The 22,855-nt window shown below is 36.9% G+C and overlaps 1 protein-coding gene across 15 annotated transcripts in view; it reads right to left on the bottom strand.

The window, feature by feature from the left end:
* The window catches only part of TRIP12 (thyroid hormone receptor interactor 12), an 83,541-nt gene that overhangs the window by 12,420 nt on the left and 48,266 nt on the right, over positions 1–22,855 (bottom strand). For 11 of the 15 annotated variants that reach the window (XM_062638971.1, XM_062638973.1, XM_062638974.1 and 8 more), the window contains 28 exons: positions 21,465–21,570; positions 20,119–20,255; positions 19,104–19,187; positions 17,657–17,752; positions 16,506–16,654; positions 16,179–16,214; positions 15,993–16,088; positions 15,494–15,586; positions 15,195–15,356; positions 13,445–13,513; positions 13,177–13,342; positions 12,208–12,325; positions 11,912–12,068; positions 11,454–11,607; positions 10,687–10,915; positions 9,840–9,958; positions 8,818–9,025; positions 7,551–7,651; positions 7,252–7,426; positions 6,706–6,847; positions 5,598–5,789; positions 4,543–4,694; positions 3,009–3,181; positions 2,345–2,418; positions 2,042–2,241; positions 1,044–1,171; positions 633–784; positions 36–178 (listed from right to left, as the gene is read on the bottom strand). In XM_062638971.1, coding sequence (XP_062494955.1) covers positions 36–178; positions 633–784; positions 1,044–1,171; positions 2,042–2,241; positions 2,345–2,418; positions 3,009–3,181; positions 4,543–4,694; positions 5,598–5,789; positions 6,706–6,847; positions 7,252–7,426; positions 7,551–7,651; positions 8,818–9,025; positions 9,840–9,958; positions 10,687–10,915; positions 11,454–11,607; positions 11,912–12,068; positions 12,208–12,325; positions 13,177–13,342; positions 13,445–13,513; positions 15,195–15,356; positions 15,494–15,586; positions 15,993–16,088; positions 16,179–16,214; positions 16,506–16,654; positions 17,657–17,752; positions 19,104–19,187; positions 20,119–20,255; positions 21,465–21,570 — 3,811 coding nt within the window. Of the gene's footprint in view, positions 1–35; positions 179–632; positions 785–1,043; positions 1,172–2,041; positions 2,242–2,344; positions 2,419–3,008; positions 3,182–4,542; positions 4,695–5,597; positions 5,790–6,613; positions 6,848–7,251; positions 7,427–7,550; positions 7,652–8,817; positions 9,026–9,839; positions 9,959–10,686; positions 10,916–11,453; positions 11,608–11,911; positions 12,069–12,207; positions 12,326–13,176; positions 13,343–13,444; positions 13,514–15,194; positions 15,357–15,493; positions 15,587–15,992; positions 16,089–16,178; positions 16,215–16,505; positions 16,655–17,656; positions 17,753–19,103; positions 19,188–20,118; positions 20,256–21,464; positions 21,571–22,855 lie in introns of those variants that run through there. The other 4 variants (XM_062638975.1, XM_062638970.1, XM_062638972.1 and 1 more) reach the window with 3 other exon arrangements.

Consider the following 22,855-nt stretch of genomic DNA (forward strand, 5'->3'; position numbering starts at 1 on the left):
CAAGTTAGAAATACCATACAGTAAGTCATTCATACCATGTTTTCCCAAGTTCTGTCAGCCACGTTGGTATGTTTCCTGTCATAATTACCAAAGGATCCTGAAGCTGCCTGTTCGCTTTTGCTGTCAGTTTACTGTTGATAAACTCTGAGGTTGGAATTATCTCCTTGCAGATTGCATTCTGTATTATTACATAAAAACAATGTATTTCTAGTTAAACAAATGCTGGAAGAAATAGCAAGTCTTTGTTAAGAGGAGTTTCTTAATGCTTCTAATTTGCTTATAACAAGAAAAAGAAACTAGTGTTGTCAATTTGGCCAGAGTCTAAGCCTTGAAAGAAAGACTTGAGTAGATTTTTACTACTTTCTTTCCTGGAATAATGCTGCTCTTTGAACTTAAGTAAGGAAAAAGCATGGAAAATTTGTTTAACACACTACAGAGGAAACATGATTGACTGGAAGAATTAATAGCCTTCAGCTTACCAGAATTTAGAGAAATAGGTAGGGGAATATAATAGTATTTGCATTATTCTGTCTTGGTGGAGGCAGTAGACAGGGGAAGAAAGCTATTTTTAAGGTGTTTCAGGACAGAGTTGTCTATCAATATGAAAATTATTTTAAAAGTGCTTTACTCACATCATACAAGTAATACCAGTATCGACTGATAGCATGTAAAACTCTCAAAAGAAGAATAACATCTAATGAGGGATCTTCAAACGTTATGTTTTCAGGTGGAGTAGATACGAGGTAAACTTCGAGGGGATTTAATACCGAAGGGCACACACCATCTAGTAGGAAATGAAAAAAAAAGAGTATTTTATCAAAACAAATCAACTAGAAGTCTTCCCAAGATTTAATTATCAAGAGCCTAGGTAGTCATAGCATTTACTTAACTACCACACCTTAAGACAATTCAAGTAAGTATCTTTTTAGCTTTAATACACATTATATAGACAGATATATATGCTTACTTTTCTTACACTGTGCTTACTTTAAAAGAAACACTAACATCTCTAAACATTCCTTCTCCCCATCCAACACACTCACCATGCCACAATTCATCATGTTTTTTAGAATTTCTAGGGGAGGTTTTCGTGGGAGCAGTCTGTGCTCTTCCTCTTTTACCACCAACACAGTCCTTATTACCATCTTCATCCTCCCGCACAGGTTTATACCTAAGAAGTAATTAAAAGTTAAAAACATATTTGTGAAATACTCACATGGAAACAAAAGCAGTTATAAAAGTGTTAGTTCTTTTATTACCAGATTTTTACTTGAATGACAGTTAAAAGCAGAAAGACAAGAACAATGCATTTAGGTATGATCCAGCCTTTGCCCTCAGAAGCAAAGCATGTCATGGGGGAGAAAAAATGGGGACCCTCCGGCTCCATGAACTGGAAGAGAAGCAGAAGGTATAGAGAAGAAAAAAAAAAAAAAAAGAAAAAAAAAGTGGTTTGTTCTTGGTTTTGCTTTTGAATAACACATTTAAATATTAGCAAGAAAAAGACACTGCTGGAACATTAAAACATTTGGCCCAGTCATAGGTCAATACTGCTCCTTCCAAAATATGGTCACAGAATGCATATACCTGCACAGCAATCAACTACAAAAACCAGTATGAAGTTTACCACTATTTGTAGACTGCAGACAATGTCTCTATGGTTTGTAGTTAGTTACCTAACTCTAAAAACAATTTGCCTCCATCTAGCAGGTGCTATTTAAAACTCATCATTTCTTGTTCACCAGCTTCACTCATGAGCTAAAAAGAACATCAGTAGCTAGAAATGAATTCTTACTAAGATTCAAGTATCTCAAGCACATCAGGAAACTCAAAGCTACAGTGTGGTGGTTTGTTGTTTTGGGGGTTATTTTTTTTGTTGTTGTTGGTTGCTTTTTTTGTTTGTTTTGGGTTTTTTTTGGAGTTGTTTTGTGGGGTTTTTTTCCTGGGGGGCAGAGGCAGGGAGACAGCTATATTCCAGTTTCCTTTAGATACACACATCTAGGGAACTAGAGAAGTTGCCCCCTGATTTCTCTAGCCAACTTACCAAATAGTATGTGTTTTTGTCCAAATCCCAGCTCTTCCTAATGGGTTGCTTTCATCATCTGTAGACTCTCTTTCCTCCTCAGCTTGCAAACTGTACTGCCTCACTGCTTGATACACAGTCATATTGTATGGCAGCAAGTGATCTCCGATGTAAAATTGCAGTCTGTGTCTCACATTCCCTGAATTTAAGAATTGAGCAGCCTGAATAAAAAAAAGCCACACTAGTTAGGAAACTCGTTGCTAGCTTTTCTTTAATCCTCTCCTCACACTGGTCCCTCCTCTTACACTCACAGCAAAAGCTTACCAAAGATTCATCTATTTCTTCATCTGATCCATCATCATCACTATCTTCATCATCTTCTCTTACTCTTCCATAGCCTGAGGCAAGAGAGGAGAAAGATATCCTCATCTGTTTTCACATAAAATGTAGCAATAGTTTTGTACTTTGAATTTTATAAACTCCACTGTTTCACACAGTTCCAAAATACATCAGTAAAAAAAAAGTTCAGATGTGTTAGTACAAATTTCAGTATCTGGCATCAAAAATGGCAAGTTATAGCCAATCTGACAAAAAAGAGATAATACTTCTGTTGGTATTTACATTAAACTGTTTACAACAGGAAAAAAAGTTTGGATCAGAAAAGGGAAGATCTCCCCACCTGTGAGCAAGATACACTTAAAGGCATCTCCTATGTGTCTTCAGTAGAATCCTCAGGTTTTTGGTTTGGGGGCTTTTGTGTTTTTTTCTTTTTGGTTGGTTGTTTTTTTTTGCTGGGATTTGGGGGGATTTTGTTTGTTTTTGTTGTTGTTTGGTTTGTTGTGTGGTTTTTTTGTGTTTTTTTTTTGTTTGTTGTTTTTTGTTGTTTTTTTTTTTTTAAAAACAGACTCTACACTACTGACAGTACTGACTTTCCCAAGAAGCAAAACACATGCGACTGGAGGGGAAACAAAATAATATAGATATATACCTCTAACTACAAGGTATCTTTCAATGGCTTGTACCAAAGCCAGCGGATCAATCTTCACAGGTCCACCTTTCCACTGTTTCACATTAGCACAGTCTGGATGTCTTTGCAGTTGGCATTTTAATTGGTGTGTATTGAAGAACTTTAAAGCTTGCGATCCTCTGTTGAGAGAAAAACTCAAAATAATTTGTGAAAAAAGTTGCTACTCAAAGAATCTAACAAAAATGCATTAATAGGTTTATATGTGCATTGGCAAATTCACTTGCTCAGGTTATGATCATTTCTCAGTCTATTTCTTTAAGATTTGGATAAACAGATTAAAAATTTTATTCTAACAAGACCACCAGAACCCAAGTTGGACAAAATCTGTTTCCAATGGAAACTACATGGATTAAGAGAAAATTTAGTCTGAGATCTGAATACAGTATGGCCTATACTGACCATCTTTGAGGTCTGATGAGATTTACAGCTATGACTACGTGCAGTGCAATAAGGATCAGAATCGGGGGTGGAAAATGCAAGTATCTGTTTATATGCATTTTTAATAAAGACAATGCAAAAGCTCCTAACTTTTCTTGCAAAGTATAGTTTACACACATGTTCCATCTCACTAATCAATACTCAAGATAGCTATTTTCATACACAAATGACTTATCTTAGGCTGCTTCTATTTCCAGGTGCTAGTGAAAGACTACCAAATCTTAACACCTCAAAATCCTCATTGACATAATCTACAGTAAAACTAGCAGTCCAACTACTGTGGCATTTCAAACTTTAAAGAGTATTTTTCAACAACTCTTTTTTTAATGTTCCTTCCCTCCTAATTTCTAAGTAGTCACAAAAATGTCTACAGTCAAATTCAGCTTTTAGCCAGCACCATGAAGTACTTTCAATGCTTACTGCGACATACTGAATGAAAAACAGAGCTGATTTATTAAAGAGGAATACAGAGAATAGATTGTAGAAATAGTCTTCAGTCACCCAAATTTGTTACTTAAAATGCAAGTAACATACTGGATTCCAAATTTAATCTATTTTAAGACACAGGGCAGGTCTACACTTAAACTATGTTGACAGCCAACACCTACCACTCAACCCACTATCATCCTAGAGAATAGAACCAACCTGAATAACAAAATATACCACTATAATACAAGCTCTTAGTAGTTTAATTACTTCCATAATAAATAAAAAAAATTACCAACAACAGTACATTTGTTGCAAAGATGTTATTTTTTTTCCCTGTGTTTGTTACATGGGTGCAAAGGCAACATTTGAATTTTTCACGTCTGAATTTAGATTGCATTTAAAATTACACTTCCACCCCTAACTGAAGTGAGAGAAGTTTCAGGATGGTAAGCAAACTTTTGGTTAAATATTCTATATTCCACTGAATTTAAAAAATTGCAAACTGTGTAACTGCTTTTGTCTTTAATAGGTCAGAAGTTTCCATTACCTCTTGGAACATTTAGGGTTGAAACAAGTTTTTGAAAACAAAAGCTTCCAACAAAACTGTTACCTGAGCATTAATCCTTACCTGCTCCCAGTTCCATTTCCACTAGGGAAGTCATGCACTTTGACAGGAAACTGTTCCATCTGACTGAGGCAATTGTTCATTTTATGGACTAATGCCAACAAAGGTGCATTTTCTAATGGCTCTAATCTTCCAAGGGGTTCTTCTCCCGGAAGCTGAAATATATTCCAGTCTTTCAGTTATGTGCTTAAATTAAGCCATCTTAAACAATTCATACCATAAAAAAAAAAAAAATTAAGATTCACTACTCTCAGTTAAGTAGCAGCAGAATCAGTATGACCAGATGACAAATTTATGTCATAAAAAATGACCTGTTTCAAAGAATGCACTTTTCTCTCCTGGTTTCTACCTAATAGCCCTAGAGATTTTAAACATTTACCCTTAACCTTAAGCTATAGTTATCTACTTCCCTCCCCTCCACTTCAAATTTCTTCCTTTACAAACAGGACAATCTGGTTTGTTGCAGTACTTAGGACTAAGGGAACAAATGGCAAGATTACTATCTAAACTCCCTCCGTATCAACTTCTCACCAGGCAGAAACAACTTCCAAGTTGTTCAAGACTCACACAATTGGCCCTTTTGGAATTTATTTCCACTGTTGTGTGGAATCTCCTGTATTGTAAACTTAAGAAGGGGAAATTCAGGTTAGATATAAGGAAGAAATTCTTACTGCAGGGGTGATGCACTGGAACAGGTGGTCCAAAGAAGCGGTAAATGCTCCATCCCTGGCAGTGTTGTACACAGCCTTGGGCAACAGGGCGAGGCATCCCTGCCCATTGCAGAGGGGTTGGAACTAGATGATCTCAAGGTCTTTTCCAACCCTAACCACTGTATGATTTTGTGATTCTAATTAGAGGTTATTCTAAAGAGTTTATGACCTATAAAGACACAGGGCCATGTGAATATCATAGTGTTACACAGCTTAGGCATAAAAAAAGTCCTTCCATACTCCATCTTTTTAAGTCAAGGTAACTGCCAAACCTCTCAGATGGTCAGATAAGTACAATGTGAGAGAAAAACTATTAAGAACGACAAAATACAAATCAAGAAAACTTACTGGAGAAGAAAAAAATACATGAAGAAATCTTTTCAATCTGATATCCCTGCTTACAGCATCTTTCTCACATTTAGATGTCAAATAATGCAGCAGTTGTTTAACAAACCCACTATGCTGGATTTCAAATGAGGAGACGTCAGACTCCGAGACAATGCTACGGATTTCTACAAGGCACTCTGTTCCACCATCCACCTGGAAAGTATGAAGATAGTATTTTACCACCCAGAACAGCTTAAAAGGGAGGAATAAAAAGGGAAAGTCTGGAGTGTACAGTAACTCAATACAAGCAATGCCAGGGCAAATAATAGGATAAAGGATAAACAATTTCTCTATTCAGAAAGAGACGTTACAGGCAACATTCTTATTTCCCCCCTTTTATGAGAAATGCAAGGTCCCATTTCTGCCTCATGCAGAATAAAAATGAGCTCCAAACGGAGGGATTATTTTTTAAAATAAAAAATAAATTAAAAAAAAACAGAAAACATACAACTCAGATTGGCATATATTTTACATGGCATCTGTGTGGGAGAAAGAAGAGAAGTTTCATATTTTAACAACTGCTCAGATCAAAGCACAGAACATAAGTCAGCCGTTTAGCTATTTTAGATGTTACAGGTTTAGACCACCTATCAAGTATCACAATTGTCTGAGAAGCAAGGCTCAAGTTCTTCAAATGCTAGTAGATTCCTCCCAATCTGTATTTCTATTCTTCCACCAAAATGCTACTTCTCTCTTGTTCGCCCCTGTCCTCAAAGTTATTACAAACTGTGTTCTTAACGTGAGTCCCTAACATTTAAAATGCTAACTGACATACTTCTAGGAACCAATAATACCCTTGTTAATACTAGCCATTTATCATGAGTTTTCTCTCTCATTTGTCATGAATGCCCTGTGTCAGAGCTTATATGCTTAAAAAAAAAAAGAAAAGGGAAAAAAACCAAACCCATAGCAAGCATCATTGTAATGTAGCATCATTTAAGATAATGGAAAAACTATGCTTAAAATATTGGCCATACTGTCCAAAATGGTCAGCGCTTCTCTAGTTTCTTCCTAATATTTCTACTGCTTCCATTCCCACCCCCACTGCAAGCAATTTGCCATTTCTAACCTGGAGGTTGAGTTGTTCAGTTGCAGTGCAAAGTCTCTGTAATACATTTAGTGCAGGATTGCTTCCATCCATATTTTCAGAACTAAAATAACGTTCTACAAATTTATGGGCTTGCTCCTTAATCCAGCCCTTAATTTTTTCTCTGTAAAGAAGCACAGAAAAGGCATTTGGCTACATTTAGCATTTGAGTACTCCAATAGTACAAGTAAACTCCGCCAGAGTATCATCTTCCCCATGCTTATTAGCCATCAGACAAAACCCCTTCCCCTCTTGCTCCAACACAGTAAAGGCCTATATTCTCTACAGATTACTTGCACTGTTTTTTCCAATTCTTCATTTTTTCTCCATCATGCTACTTTACACCATTAAGAGATTATTTTCTCTACCTTAATCTCTTGATTCTTCTTCCAGTTATTTTAACAGTGGTTAAACTCAAACTTCTTTGATATAGGTTACATAACCACCCAATACTTTACTGTAAGAAAAGTAGCTGCACCTCAAAGTCAACACCATATTTACAAGTATTTTGATGTTTTTTGTGTGTACCTGTTATTGGAAATGGTATCCTTGGAAGCAGCCCTTGCAAGACCACTTACTCCTGCTGTTCGTGCTGGTTCAATATTATTACTGTTGGACTGTGTGCTTAATCTTCCCCATGTTTTAGGATTTAAGCTTGCCAAGAAAGAAGATTTAGGAGACTGAGTGGTTGTAGGGCTTTTAGCTGGATGAGGCACAGACAAAATTAGTAGAATTAACAACTGTATTACAGCTAGCACTTCTGACATGTTATAAGCTTACTTTTATAAATAAAAGTGATAAAGTAGCATATTTTAAGATTTATTTACCTTGATTGTCTACTTTATCATCATCTCTTGGAGGAGAGTATTTTGGTCTCCGGGGCCCTCGTTTTGGCAGTCTTTTTCTTTTTAGAACATCACTCAGTCGTCTGTCAAATTTAAAAATAAAGCAGCATGTTTCCATCTACCATATTCATATTCACAACCACCCATCTGCTTAAGATGCATTTGCCACCTATTTCCTCAAGAATTAGAAAGATTATTCCATCCCATAACAAGGAGGGCTCTAGGGAAGAATGAGCTCTGGGGGGAGAGGCCTCAATTCTGTTTCAATTGGAAAGACAAAGTAACTATCCAGAAAAAACAGGTTTTGCTTGCTGTCACCTTTCTACTACAAGGAGCCAAACACAGCAAGTGCCACTAAATAAAACGTTTCACATTACTTTCATACTTCTATTTGTATAACAATAAGATTACACATTTATTTTAACATACTTAACATTAAAAAAAAAAACCACAAATCTCTACTGAACAAACACCAAGAGACACTGGAAAGTTGACCTGTTTCCCCTGAAAAAAAAAAATAAAGCCCAGAAAACACTTTTTCCAACAATTTACAGTTTGTTCTCAGCAAGCCCTACACTTTCCAAGTTCAGGTATTTCAATTCTGGTTTGAAGTGAGCTTCCTTCTTATACCAATATATTTAGACAAATATTCTACCTGTAAAATAAATGCAAACTGTGTAACTCTGAAGTAATTTATTACCAGAAAAGATTTTAATTCTACGAAGTGTTCAAAATGACTGTATTCCAATAAAATAACTTGAGGATGGCTTCTTTTTTATCCTGTTTCTAGCAGAAAGGAACCATGCACCCTAGCTGTCATTTCTCTGAAAGATTCACTACATGACAGTACAGCTGTTGCTCTTGGCATTCTCCAGTCTATCCCAAACAGCAGATTGTTACATAGCATTACGTCATAATTATCAGATCAGTAGTCTTTTTCTTTTCCTTAACACTTCATATAAAATGAGTAAAAACTGCCCATTGATGGCTCCAATACCACTCCATTTCAGCTCCTTAGAGGCAATTACCGTAGCAAAATGCAAATTATACTGTTGCAGCCTCAATCAGACAAGACTTAAAAAAAATCCACTCAAAAATGAAAACACCCAAAAAACACCCCACACCAACCACCACCACCACCCCAAACAAAAACAAACAAACAAACAAACAAAAAAACAAACAACAAACCACAAAACACCAGAACAACCATCCCAACAGACTGTCTTTCCACAACAAAAAGTGTACTTACCCTTGTGGGCTCAGATCCAAAGAATCCTCCCTGCTGTGTTGTAAACTAGGAGAGCCCAAATCTGCAGCTGCATTACTGGCAGCAGTGGCTGTTCCAGTACTTATTGTTGTAGTGGTACTCAGTGTTCCTGATCCATTAGTGCATACTTTCGGTGGGCTTGTTAGCAAAGCCTCAGACTCTGCCAAGTTTTTCACTTGGTGCATCACCCCTTTGCAAAAGAAATGTTTGTTTGGTGGGTTAGTTTGGTTGGGGGGGAGGGGTGGCTGGTTAGTTGCTTGGGGCTTGCTTGATTAGGTTTTGGTTATTTGTTTGGGGGTTTGGGGGGGCAGGGGGTGGTTTTTGTTTTGTTTTGGGGAGGAAGGTGTGTGTCAGCAAGGACAAAGAAAGGTGCTTGGAAAGGCAGAAGTTTGTTACTCAAACCTCTGTTTTGACTATGGCAGCAGTGGCTCACCCCACTCATCAATACTAAGTTTTAAAAGCAGTTCAATCATTTCTTAAAAAAGTTAACCCGCAAAGTTTCATTAAAAAAAAACAAAAACAAAAACCCACGAACAACCCAAAACCCACACACCTACCAAAACTAAAAACAAACATCAAAAAAAACCCAAACCCAAACAAAAAAACCCAAACCCACACACATGACAGCAGCACAAACAGTAGCTAAAGAAACCCAAAAATCCCCAGTAGATTAGAACACTTTCTGACAGAGATTTGTCCATTTTGTCCAGTACAACTACCCGTGTAATTTCAGCAAGCCATCTTCCACGCATTTAGGAAACTTGTACAAACTTGCTTTAGAATCAGAAAAAACTCAAGCTTGCCTCCTTCAGAATCTTGGCCAGCTCCTCCCCAGTCATATGAGGGAGGACAGCTTGCATGTATTTGCCTTTATCACTGAAGTACGATATTAATTTTTTACAGCTTGTGGTGGGGGGAAATAAAGCAGTAGATTAAGGATACAGATTCTACACACACATGCTTTTAAAATAGCAAGAAAGTGGGAAGAGGGGAAAAAGATTTACCTTCTCTTCTGAAGTAAACACTAAAAATGTCAGGTAACTTTTGCATTAAAATCTCTGCCATCTGCAGGGCTCCAACTACTATCTTAAGGTCTTGACTTGACAGCATGGAGGCAATATGACTAAAACAAATAATTTATTAGAATTAGATTGGTCTTTTCATTTTTTGCCCCCCCTTTTTTTTTTAAAATCAAGCCTGTTATTCTTGCATACATAGTAATGGAAACTGAATATGAACACATTTCATTGTGCTTTTGCAAAAGCTATAAATACAGGGACTTCAAAAGTCCTCTTCCTGCCTAAATCACCTTTGCCAAGTTTTACATGTGACAAAGGTGAGTTTTCTTCCTGTAAAGTACATGGCGTTATGTAACTTGGTATTTAAATTAGTCAGTTTATTTTCTAGCTGCATCCTTTTATCTAGGTCCCCAATTTTATGGTTTAACATGTAGAAGAGGTTCATGAACAGAACTTACCAGCTGAATGCCATGAGAGTCTGTTATTGTTCACATTCTATTACCTCAAAAGTCATCTTGCTCACAGAGAAGTTTATAGTCAAGTTTTAGAAATCAGTAAAACAGTCAATGGTAAAGTTAGACATTGCTAATGCATACAGCCATATAGACAATTTAAGTTTCTAGTAATTACGCCTCCAGTCAGAACCTACTGAAAAGTCAAAGATGCAAAATATTCCATAATAAAGAGCTAGCAGCCTCAGCTTTTGGAAAATAAGGAAGAATTTAAAAGTATGATTTTCCTTGACATAAAAACAAAAAGTTCAAAAATAGTAAGCACAAGTTTGAGTTGTAAATTCAGAATTAGTTTCATTCTCAATGGTTAATGAACCAACCTTGAAACAGCATGGTTTTTCAGCACATCCTTCAGAAGTTCAGCATCAGCAAAATAAATTATCCTAAGAATTGCTCTAAGGCACTTGTGTCTAACAGCAGGTCCAGCTGAAGAACTATATACTTCATAAAGAACACCAAACAGTGTTTTGATAAAGGATTTTGCCAGTTCTGGGTCTTCTTTCATTAGCTGTGCTCGGGCATCATCCTTCTTCATTTCTGAATGTCCACCTGTAAGAAATTGTGCAACAAATCATTGTGTGGTTCTTTGCATCTCTGCCCTGATGATTACTGTCTTTTGTTAAAACTGAATTAGTTTAGCTCTTGACTTGAAAAGATGTAATTTAGGAATCAGAAGTGAAACTGACGGCAAGAATGCAGGTACAAATCATCCTCTTTCAAGGAGTCAATTTTTTTTTTCTTCAATCTTCTTGTATGTTTCTGTACAAAAGTAAGAAGTCCTCACACAGTCTTTGTGAAATAAAAGACCTGTATGTACTAAACTGTTTCAGAAAATCCCAAAGCCAGGAATACCTCCAGCTCCCCCCACAATTTAATGCATTTTCAGTTCCCAGGAAAGGAGTTTACATCTTAAAAAGAATACATTTCAACAGTTGTTTTGTTGTAAAGCTGTCTTCAAAAATGTAAATATGAACAGTTTGATTTTCCACAGAAACCATAAGAAACACATGTGAAATAGTAGACTGCTGCATAACCCAGCATAAATTAACCACAGCTATACACCAGGTGTCTCCTAAACTGTACTTACTAGTGTTTGTATTGGCTAAAGGGTTTGGTTTTCGCTGAATGGCACGTGCTGTTCCAGTATCCTCATTTATTTGCTGCATAGAATTAAAATCAATAGTGTAGACACGCCCAAGTGTAGATAGGCTTATCTCATCTTCACCAACCTGATGAGCTGCCTAAAATAAAGGAAGAGTTTAAAGTTAAAACAAAAAACCCAACAAATAGGAACCTATACGAAGAGAGGGGCAACACAGTAGGAAAAACAATGCCTGACAAAAATACAAGAACAGTGATTAAGCTATTCAGGTATTACTGAATGCTGAAATACTGCCATATTACAACAGGAGGTTTGAAGAAACTTGTGTTTCTTATTCAGAAAGAACAAGGTTGATATTTTCAGAACCATAAAGAACACAATTCCCTATACAACCACATGCATATTCTGAAAAATGTTACCGCAAAAGTGTGTGGAATTATTACCTCTATTATTCGACTATCAATCCTGTTATAGGGATGCCAGAGGCCCCTGTCATCTCGCCACTGCCATATTGCACCATCTGTATTTTGTGCATTTCCTTTCTTCAGCATAGTATCAACTGCAAAGATGCCCTCTTTTGGCAGGCAAGGCATCAGTTCACTGCAAAGAACATTAAAACAGTATTTTACTAGAAGTATTAATAAGTCTACCTAAGCTGAAACATGTTTACCTACATTTCAGAAAAATCAGGGATTTTAACATATCAACCAGACCCAAAACCCAGGGCTGCATAACTTACCAGATAAGAGAAGTAAGCTCATAAAGTTCTTGAGGACTTCGTGGAACAAGGTCAATTTGTTCTTGACAACTCCCATTTGAGGCTCCACAAAGGAGGAAATGAAGCGTTTCTGCAATGTCTATAGAAATTATTACTCATGAGACTGCCCATATCAGAATATAGACTCCATTTTGTGCTGGACACTGTGAAGTCACAGTGAAGAGATAGACACTGCCCGAAGCAAACAAACAGTAAGACAAAAGACATCTGTTTGAATGTTAAGAAGTGTGTTTGTTTTCAGGTCCGGGGTATGTGGGGTTTTGTTTTGTTGGTTGCTTTGGGGTTTGTTTGGTGTTGGGTTGGGTTTTTTGGTTGGGTTTTTTTTTTGTTAGTTTTTTTTTTTCTGACAGGAGTTGGTTAGTGGCTTGTTTTTTTTAGTTTTTTTTTTGTTTTGTTTTGTTGTTTGCTTTCCTTTAAGGGACATCTAAGGAGGAAATATCACTCAATATACAGGGCACTGAAGAAAACAGAGGAACATATATGGCAGTTGAAGTAACAAGTCAAAATTTATGACACTAAAAGAAGAAAATGAACGAGAACTAAGACAGCTACACAACAGTTACTTTTCTTAATGTTTTATCTTAGAAAAAGTTCTTAAAAATCACAAGTTTCGCCCACCTAGTAAAGACTACAAAAAGAATTATTCAACTTGTGTTGGAAGGAGAGTAAATTGTACAGCTAAGGCTGAAAGTTAGGCAAACACTCCACTGACAACAGCTAGAGACAGGAAAGGGGAGAAAAAACCCTTACAAAGTGAAAAAAAAGAAAAATTTCAATGAGATTAACGGAATTTTTTATCTCAGGGAGGCATAGTAAAAGTGAAGAACACTAAGAATGCAACATTTGTCTAATCAAGTGTACAGGGTTTCATATTGGCTGTAGACATTAACTTAAATAGGTCCCCAAGAATATGGAAGAGTAAGAACTCACTCTGCTTCATAAGTTGGACTGCAAGCGTAGGGCAATTGGAGCACATTAAGGAAAACATGCGCACCACCATGATGAACATTCCGGAGCTCAGGATAGGAGGTGTCACTACCAGGAGTTGCTGGATATTTGTTAACAAGTCCTTGGAAGCAACCTGCTGGAGCAAGTTCTTCAGGAGGGAACAGCAAAATTGAAAACATTAGTATTTGAAAGGTAAGCCCTTAGGAGAAACTGAAGGAGGGAAGAAGGAAACAAAAACCCACACCCTTACCTCCTCATGCTGGAAGTTGTCCACTAGCCTTGCGAAACACAGACAAGTGCTTTCAACAGACTTTTTGTCCTATTATAAAAATACATACATATATATATTTGCTCAAATTAAAATGTCTGAATTTCCATCAGATTACCCTGTCATTTTGAGGCATTCATAATTTTTTCCAAAAAGGTCAGCTGAATCACATTTTACAGAATATTATGGCTCTGAATTTTAAATTCATTGATACAGTCTAAACTGACCTCCTGATATGGCCATGCTCCTGCATATTCCCTGGGAAACACCTCACACTTGCAATACAAATACCTTTAGGGACCTTTAGAGATGAATAAATGGATTTATAATATCATTTTTGGATTCTAAAAGGAGGAAACAAAATGGAAGAGAACTACAAAGCCAAAGCAACAGGAAATATAGGTAAATGAATGATGGCTTGACTTCACACATGAAGCAGGAGTAATGTGATAAGCAGGAGTGACAATAAGCATAATAAGCAGGAGTGAAGGCTACTGTTCTACAGACTACATGAAGCCTGACTTTTATAAACATGAGGTGCAGCCAAGACAGCAAAACAAATACACCAAGATAGCAAACATTCCTCTAAAAATAGTTCTAATTAAAAGTTCACTGAAACTATCAATAAAAGTCCCCCAGAACATAATAAAGCACTTTTACTGTAAGGGTGGCTGAATTCTGGAAGAGGGTGCCTGGAAAGGTTAAGTCAACTGAACATGCTCCTGGGCACTCTGTGCTAGTTGACCATGCTGAAGCAGATAACTGAGAGGTCCTTTCCAACCTCAATTATCCTTTAAAGAGCTAACTCAAGATTGTATTTTTCCTGCCAGAAAAATTCCACTTCAAAATTTCTAGACATCTTACTTTTGTGGGCTGTAGCTTCTCTTCAGAGAGCAGGAGTCAGTACTTGTCGCTACTACTGTTGAGAATGGTGCTTCCCATTTCCAAAGCACCATCTGAAGCCAACATTTGACTTCTGTGAAGATGCCTCAGAGACTCAAGTAGTCTCTCAGCAAAAAGATGTTGGCAAAATTAAGAACAGCACAAGAAAACAAAAACATTACCTGGAATCTTCCATTTAGTTGCATTTGTAAAGAAACAAAATATTTTCTCCTTTTTCCCATTTATAACAGGGATCTGTTAACCAAGGAGTATGTCCAAATCTCTTTTGGTGCCACAGCCATTATGAGTGCTCATTTATGTAGCTGCATTGCAGGACAGGTAGATCTTAGGAGCCCCATGATTTTGGATTCATCACTTAAAACTACTGTGCAAGAGTAGGAATTTCCTTTTCATAAAAGCCACAAGCTCTCCCAAAAAGTCATGAGTGAAGGGGAAGGGTGTGTGAAAGGACTGAAACTGAAGCTTTTATGAGTTTGAACAGGAAGGGAACCTTGTAATCCCTTTGTTAAAGAAACAGAACAGTAACACTACTGGATTTCCTCTTACAGGGCAACAAGGATTACAAACCCGTTATTCTTCATGCCCTAAATTAATTTATCTCATTTTTCAAAATTAATAGGGATGTCATGAATCCTTACAGTACATTTACAAAACACAAGAAGTCCATATGAATGTTAGACTATCACAACTTGACAGTATAGAAACTCTTAAGGCAATTACCACATTGCAAAGCAAAATGATACCCAACAAAGAACTAGATACCTGTAAGCAACTTTATACTACTTTCAGGTCAAAAATCACAACTTTTCATTTTATAATAGAGTCTTACCTGATGGGTTAACCTTTGTGTAAGCAGTGGCAAAGAGTCTGCCACAAAGTGAAACTCATCAGGTGTTATACTCTGGCAGCAGTTGGCAGCAATAGCTAGTGCATTCCTCTGTGCATTTATACTGAAGAATTCCAGATACAGCAAACAGTCTGCCAACCCACCCTATAATAAAACAAACAAACATTATTACTCTCAGTACTGCTAAGAATCACAGAAACTTGTTTTCCTATTTCATCTTCACAGAAGATCAACAAGATGTAGAACTACTAGAGGTAAAAGTGCTTTCTTTTTTTACTTACTGCCTGCAGAATGGCTTTACTATGCCTGCGTGATAACATCTCCAAAGCTGTAAGCGCCTGCTCTGCCACATCAATGCACTGAATAACTTGCAGCTACAAGAAAACAAGAAAGCATGTAGATCAATTTCTAAACCAGTATGTAAGAATAACAATCTTCATTAACACATGGACAATTAGCCTGTACTAAGACACATGCACTAATGCAGCTGCACTACTGGATGTAATCAAGCTAGCCAATAAAAAGCTAGATCAACTATGTAGCTACTCAAAGAGTTACCAGTTTTTATAATTACACAGTATCTTTGTGATACCAGACAAAGTTCTCAGAGAATCAGATATGTTTACTCTTTAAGACCCTCATTGAAAAGCACTGTTTTTAAAAGCTTCTCATGCATTATCTTATAAACTATGGAGACATTTTCTTAATGGTATGTGCTAAAATAAAACAAAAGATAAAAACCCCTCAGGTAAGTTTAACACCGTTTTGATTTCATTTTACCTTTTCCAAGAAGACAGGAATTGCATCTACCACTACAGCAGATGACCTGGGAAGTGCTTCCATCATGTATGTTAAGGCCCGACATGCATGATTCATCTATTAAGCATACAGATATTTGTTTTAAAATACAGATGATACTCTTTTGTATTTAAAAAAAAAATCTCTTAAATATTACAGATCACTTACAATGTCAAAGTTGTGCTCCATCTGCAACAGCGTTATCTGTTAAAAAAAAAAAAAATTGTTAGTTTTGTAAAAAGTACCTAAACATCTACATAACAAGGGCACAAATCAGCATTGTAACTTTTGACTCAGGACTTGGAATTTTCAAAAGACCTAGTACCACTTCTTGAGCCAATTAAAAGAATTAATAGGAGTATCAAAATTTAGCAAAACATGCCCTCAAAAACCAGGTAAGATACACATATAATTGAGAATATATAATAAATAATATTTAAGCAAGGTATTGAGTAAAATATATCCTCCAATAGAAATATGATATTTAATTTTTACCAAAGCTGGTACAACACTCTTGACTGGAAATCCTCCTAATGTTTCTTCATTTCCCATTACCAACAGCTGGCACATCTCAATCACTGCCTGGAGTTGCTGACTTTCATCAGTGGCTTGAAGACCTTGTAAAAGCTGTTGGGCTTTAGAACCTAGATAGCCAGGAAAAAAAAAAAAAAACAGTAGAAAAGAAGATATTAGAAAACATAAGTGTTCAAGGGAATTGTTATGTTATACTTCTGCCAGAGTGGAAGACCAGAGACAGTTTGTTTTCCTCTGTACTTGTAGTTTCACTTCCTTTCCCTGTCATAAGAAGGGGGGATAGGAAAGGGAGACAAAAATCTCACTCTTGGCTGTCTTTCCAGTGCAGACTGATCAGCACAAGGAGTCCACCACGCTGCTCACCACAGCCATCTTGCCAACCTATAGCAGGTACCAGAACTCACACCACTCCACCTTCATTAAAGCAAAGGACTTTTCAACACACCCCCTGGATATTAAAGCACATGGAGTATCCGTGAGACCCCATCCTTCTCTTGGCAGGCAGTGTAACAGGGCGCCTTCGGCTCTCCTCAGAAGCCAGACTTGAACTAGAAGGTACAAATGCACCTGCATAATGCAGGTGTGGTAGAACAAGACTAAGGACCCATGTTCTCTCACTGACTTGCCTGGAGTCAGTTATTTATCTGAAACTTAAAAACACTTTTGAAACTATGAACAACATACCTTAGAACTGACATCTCCTAGAAGTTTAAGCTAAATTAAGCATTTGTTTAAAGCTAGCAAAAACCCAAGGTTATTGGACAGATCTTTTGTTAAGCAGCCCATCATGCAAAAGAAAAACATATGGAAGGGGTGAAAAGACAAGAATCCTCCCTTCCCCACCTAGAAAGAATATTAAGATACTCCCCCCACCCAACAAAAAAAAAAAAAAAGGAAAGAAATATAGCTAAAGCAAAGTCCTCTTCCTTATAGGAAGACAAGCAAATTAATATTGTTGACCAGAGGTCTAGCACTAACATAACATACACATGTCCAACACATAAAATAGGTTAAACTATGAAGCTAATACAAATATTAGCATTTACTAGTGGCTGAATTCTACTAGTCTGGAAGTGGAAAGAATCAAGTCAAATTAGACAAACTTTGCTTACTAGCTCCACTTCCAATTGTCCTGTGGAAGAGCTGCGACATCCGAGGACCAAGAGGGCCAAACAGGTGAGGAGGAAGACCCCTAGCCTCTAATAGAGCTAAAAGCAAACAGAGGATAACAGCCATTGTCAAAGCTTCTATGTATATTTTTAAAAGTTTAAATTCCATGATGTTATAATTTAAGACTACCAGAATTTTGATACTTTAAAAGAGTCAGAATTAGATGACTGCAGCTATGTCGATTTCTTAAAAACATCAAATAGATGACCTTTAAGGAACAAATGACTCTTTTGTATGCATCAGAGCATGAAGGTCCTTTAAGAAGTCACCCACTGAGTTTCCAGTCACACATTTCGCACAACAAACCTGGTCTATTAGATCATTGTAAGTCTAGAGCTAAGTCTAGCAAATACACCAGACTAATTTCAAATCTGAGCTACACAAAACAATAAGCATATAGCTACATTTTCAGGACCTGAATGGCACTGTAAGTCTGGAAAAAAGTGACACTGAAAAAACCCTTTACTTGCTGATAAGCAGAAGAGTGGAAAAACTCTGCTAGATATTAGGGTTTCCTGGTTTTGTTCTTGAACACTTTTCAGTAGTGTTGCTTAGAGGTAGACTAGACTGAGTGATTCTGATTTTTGATGTAGCAACCATGACTACTGCTGATCAATACAATAATGATTAATAGTATAAAACAATTTAGCTCAATATTCCCAATGCATACCTATGTTTACTGAGGATTACAAGCAAGTGAACTAGTAGTGACACAGCGCTCATATCCAGATTAACTGAAAAATGTCATTTGCAAGACAAATCCTGATTTCAGAACTCCTTGCAAGGTAGTTGCAAAATCATTTAAAACAGTTGCAAACTGGACATGCAAACTGAATTTATACCTGTCTCTCAGGTTTTGAGACACCTCAATCCTTTAGCTCAAGCACAAAAGCAAGCATTTTAAGAACATTTATATTTTGTCTGGTCAAAGCTTACAGCAACATGGGTATCAACGACAAGCACAAAAAAATGTTATCCAGAAGCAGGCAGAGTAACAGTAGGCCTAATCTGGCCTGTCAACTTAAAACATTCCTGCAAAGACTTATTTTCATGTTTGAGCTCACACACTTAATAGGACTGAGTTCAGTTCTCTCCCCCCCACCTCCTCCTGAAAAGTCATGAATAGTGTAATACACCATGTAAGTGAAGGACACCTGGCTACCCCCTCCAGACATCATTTCCAAATTCTTGCATCTTCAGCAAATTAAGGCTTGTAAGCCCATACTTCAGAACTACCATAACAAAGAAAATACAGCCCTTTCATTACATATAATACAGAAATTTCCTCACTACATATACTACAGATTTTTGGGTAGGTACCACTATTTATAGGCTGCAAAGAAAATAAAAAAAATAAACAAAAGAATAGTAAATTAGCAACTTGTATACCTTGTAGTCTTCCCATCTCAGAATCATCTGACTCACTTTCTCCAGAGGTTGTCATACCTACAGCTCCAGCAACAGAACTAGAAGCTAAAGAAAGAAAAAGATTAATGCAAGTTACATTGCCTTTAAAGCTACAAAATCCATATCAATTCCACCATCAAGGAAAATGTTCACCATCTCTGCATTTAATACTGCCACCACCATACTCTTGTACAATTGTCACTTTAAATAGATCAGTCTACAGGTCTAATACTTCCCAAAGGCTGAAGAGAGAGGTTATATCGACACAAGACAAGGGAAAAAAGGAAAAAAAAAAAAACAGCTACATCATCAAATTGTCTTTCAAAGACATTTACATGTATCCTTGGTAAATCTACACTTTTCTTACTTGAGTGCAATGCTGCACTTAGTTTACATTAATTCTGAGGTTTTGTACTGCTGTAGCTAGCTTTAAGCAGAGCATAATTGCTGGAAAGTAACTTTGAACTCACTATTGATTAGGACCAGACGATAAAATGAAGTACCACACAATCAGACTGTGCAAGTAATAATATTTAACTTGGTTACAAATTTCTCCAGTACAGACATGTTTGCAATTTCAACAGAAAACTTGCAGAAAATTTATGAGTGTAAATGAAAGAACTTTTACAAGTAAATGCATGCTTTCTGTATTCTGAGCAGTTTGGTGTCTCTTCAGTTGGCAGTAATTTACTTAGCACGAGCTGAAGTTACTTTTAAGAAAAACCAACTGTAGATGCTGAAAACTAAAGTGTAGTTTATCAGATGTAGTCTGGAGACTACAAAAAATTTGTAACTGAAACACATACCAGATATCCAAGAAATCAGATTCAAAAGTAAAGGCCCCTCTCACTCAAAAACCTTCAAGAATTATTTACCAGCTGTACCAGCTTAAAGAATTTCTACCCACAATTTAATTTATTTAATTATTTTTTAAAAGTGATAAAAATTTTCTATCAGCATCTGTACTAGAAGTGCTTCAGCTGGAATTTCTTCTTACCTGCAGCACCCTGGGGAGCCTCATCTGTACGCGCAGCTGAAGAGTTAACTCCATCCTGGTTGTTGTCAGGATCAGCCATCTTCTCCTGTCGGCGAGCTTCAGCTGCTCCTCTTTTGCCCAGGCCAGAGCCTCGCCGACTAAAGATTCAAAAAACAAATTTTCAGACCTTATTAAGTAAGACAAGAGATTTATTAATGTGAGACTACTCAGAACCACATAACATTTATGTAGACCACTACCACAAAGCTGCACAAACTATCAGGTTTACATATGAATCAGTCTTCACAAAATTATCCATCTGTTCTTTACCCTCACTGGCCTGCACCACGGTGTTGATTTGTTTACATCCATTACAGCTAGGACCTTACATTATTCTAGTAGACTGCTTTGTCTTGAAGGGTATATAACTGTAAAAATGAGCAAGGACTAAAATGATGGCTAGTTACAAATCACATACACATTTAGGTCTGATGACAGAGTGACTATCTTTAAAGGAAGTTCTGAACTACTGAAAGCACAAAGAACTGTGATGATAAACCTGATTTTCAGTGCCAAAAAAAGTTTGAGGGAACAAGCCTTTTTAAATTTGGTGGGGTTTTTTTAAAACACTACTGTCATCATCACTACAAATATATATGCCTACAAAGTAGATAGTCAAATTCAAATGTACACTTGACAACAGAATCAGACTTCAGAACCTTTTCTTATGGCATGGAAAAGGAAAAAGTTGTGCAGAGATTATTAAATGTAGTTTAGGCTTAAGAAAAAAAGAAAACTTGTTAAGGCGTCATAAGTCTAGCTTCACAATACATGCAACTACAAGAATTTTTTGCATCACAGGACTTTCCCTTCCAATTTAATCTACCAGCTGTTTAAAATTATTAATTCAGAGCTATTTTTTCCCTGTATCAGAAAGTACTTAGACATTTGTAGTGTTGTTCAGATACAGTTGCTGACAAGCTTAGTCAGCTTAACTATGTACACTACTGAAACAGACTCCTGCACGGTACTATGAAATCTTTATTTTTCAGAATAGTCATCTATTTTATTATCCATGATGGACAGCAGTTTAGCACTCTGTTTACTGTCTTTTTAAAAACACTTCCCTAAGAAAGGAGTACTTAAATCTGTGGTACTGTCTCTGGATGTTTCCTAGCCTCCACCCTACCAACTGAGATGATGGCTCTCCATGACACTGCTGTACAGAGTAAACCAGAAGGCCTGAAAAAGCTACAGCTACTTCTAACAATAGCAAAGAAAGAGATAGACGGGCCTGTTTTCATGCCTGAAATTGACATTAATATCAATCCACTGCAGTCATCACATTTCATTATGTAAAGTTTTACCTGGTGCTAGCACAGGAGCCCGTGGTCTTTTGCCGTGTGCTCCGCCGCAAACTGGGGAGCTCAGCAGGTGGTGATTCACTGCGCTTCTTTGTAGATTTTCTCAGACCTATGTAATATGTAAAAGAATTGAGAGTAAATCAGTCTTTCAATACACAGCAGTTCTACGAAGAAATGAAACTTCTGTGTACAGGAAACTTTAATGCAGAGGAACAGCTTCTATGTAAGAAGCACAATAAGCCCATCAGCTTTTAGTTGCCTTACACCAAGCTGCTCTACCAGTAAAGAAAGGTTCAGATATTTACTTTTACTCCTTAAGTAATATTAGACATACTGAACTCAAACTTGTTACCTAGACACTTTTTCTTAACCTACACATTATAGTTACAGAACAGCTTCTAAGTTTCTCATGATACACAGTTTTCACATTACAAAATACAAGTTTATTATTCCCACACATCAACAGTCAAAACACTTAATATGCATTACCTTCATCTATAGAAAGGATAAAAAAAAATACACTGCAGGAGAAGGCAGCTGTGGTTGCATCTGTTTTCCCCCATCACAAAGTAAGTCCGTGCACATAAACTCACCACTAGCTGAATCATATTATTTTAAGTCAGTTTCATTCAGATTAGTATGGCTTTACAATAACTGCCTTAACCCAAAACCATGCTCCCCTCCAGGAGTCAAGCACTGCCAGTGCCGAGATCTGTCATATGTAGTATTTGCATTATTCTTTTACCTACATCCCTTCAGCCCCTATCACTGTCATAAGGTCTTCCTTGATGCAAATAATCAAGCATATCTTCACAGCGTTGGAAAAGGAGTTCAAGTTTTTTATTTTGGAATTATTTGCATTGTTGAAGACTGACTTAACTGGTATTAATTCACTCTAGGTTATGAAGCCATTTTTCTGATTACATCCCACTGCAGAACCAGGTAAATCTTAAACACACAATAAACCTACACAGGACATTTTCAGATGATGAACAAGCTTACTATCGGGTGAAATATCCCATAACATCTTCTGAACAAGAAGGCTGATAATGAAAGCGTCAAAAAAAATAAAATCCTTGAGGCTCAGCTTGGCATTTTAGTCATGTGTCTCCCCACCCCACATCTGCAATAAATAAATGAGAACCCCATAGCATTCAATTTAGGCATACTATTACTAGAACAGATGTAATTAATTTCAAGAAGATGAGAAAGTTAGATCACTGCTCCCTCTTCTGACAACAGTTCAGAAATAAAACCTATTTAAATGGGCAATGGTTTTGAGAACAGTACATATCAAACTGGCTCCTGTCTATCTCCTTAATCCTAAAGCATTCCAGGAATGCTGAGTTGTGATATCAAGGGATGAAATGGTAACTATGCAGCTTCTGACTGGA

This window comes from Pezoporus occidentalis, unplaced genomic scaffold (genome assembly GCF_034315485.1).
Source record: "Pezoporus occidentalis ecotype Australia unplaced genomic scaffold, CSIRO_AGI_Poc_V1 ctg59, whole genome shotgun sequence".
Classification (NCBI taxonomy): Eukaryota; Metazoa; Chordata; class Aves; order Psittaciformes; family Psittacidae; genus Pezoporus; species Pezoporus occidentalis.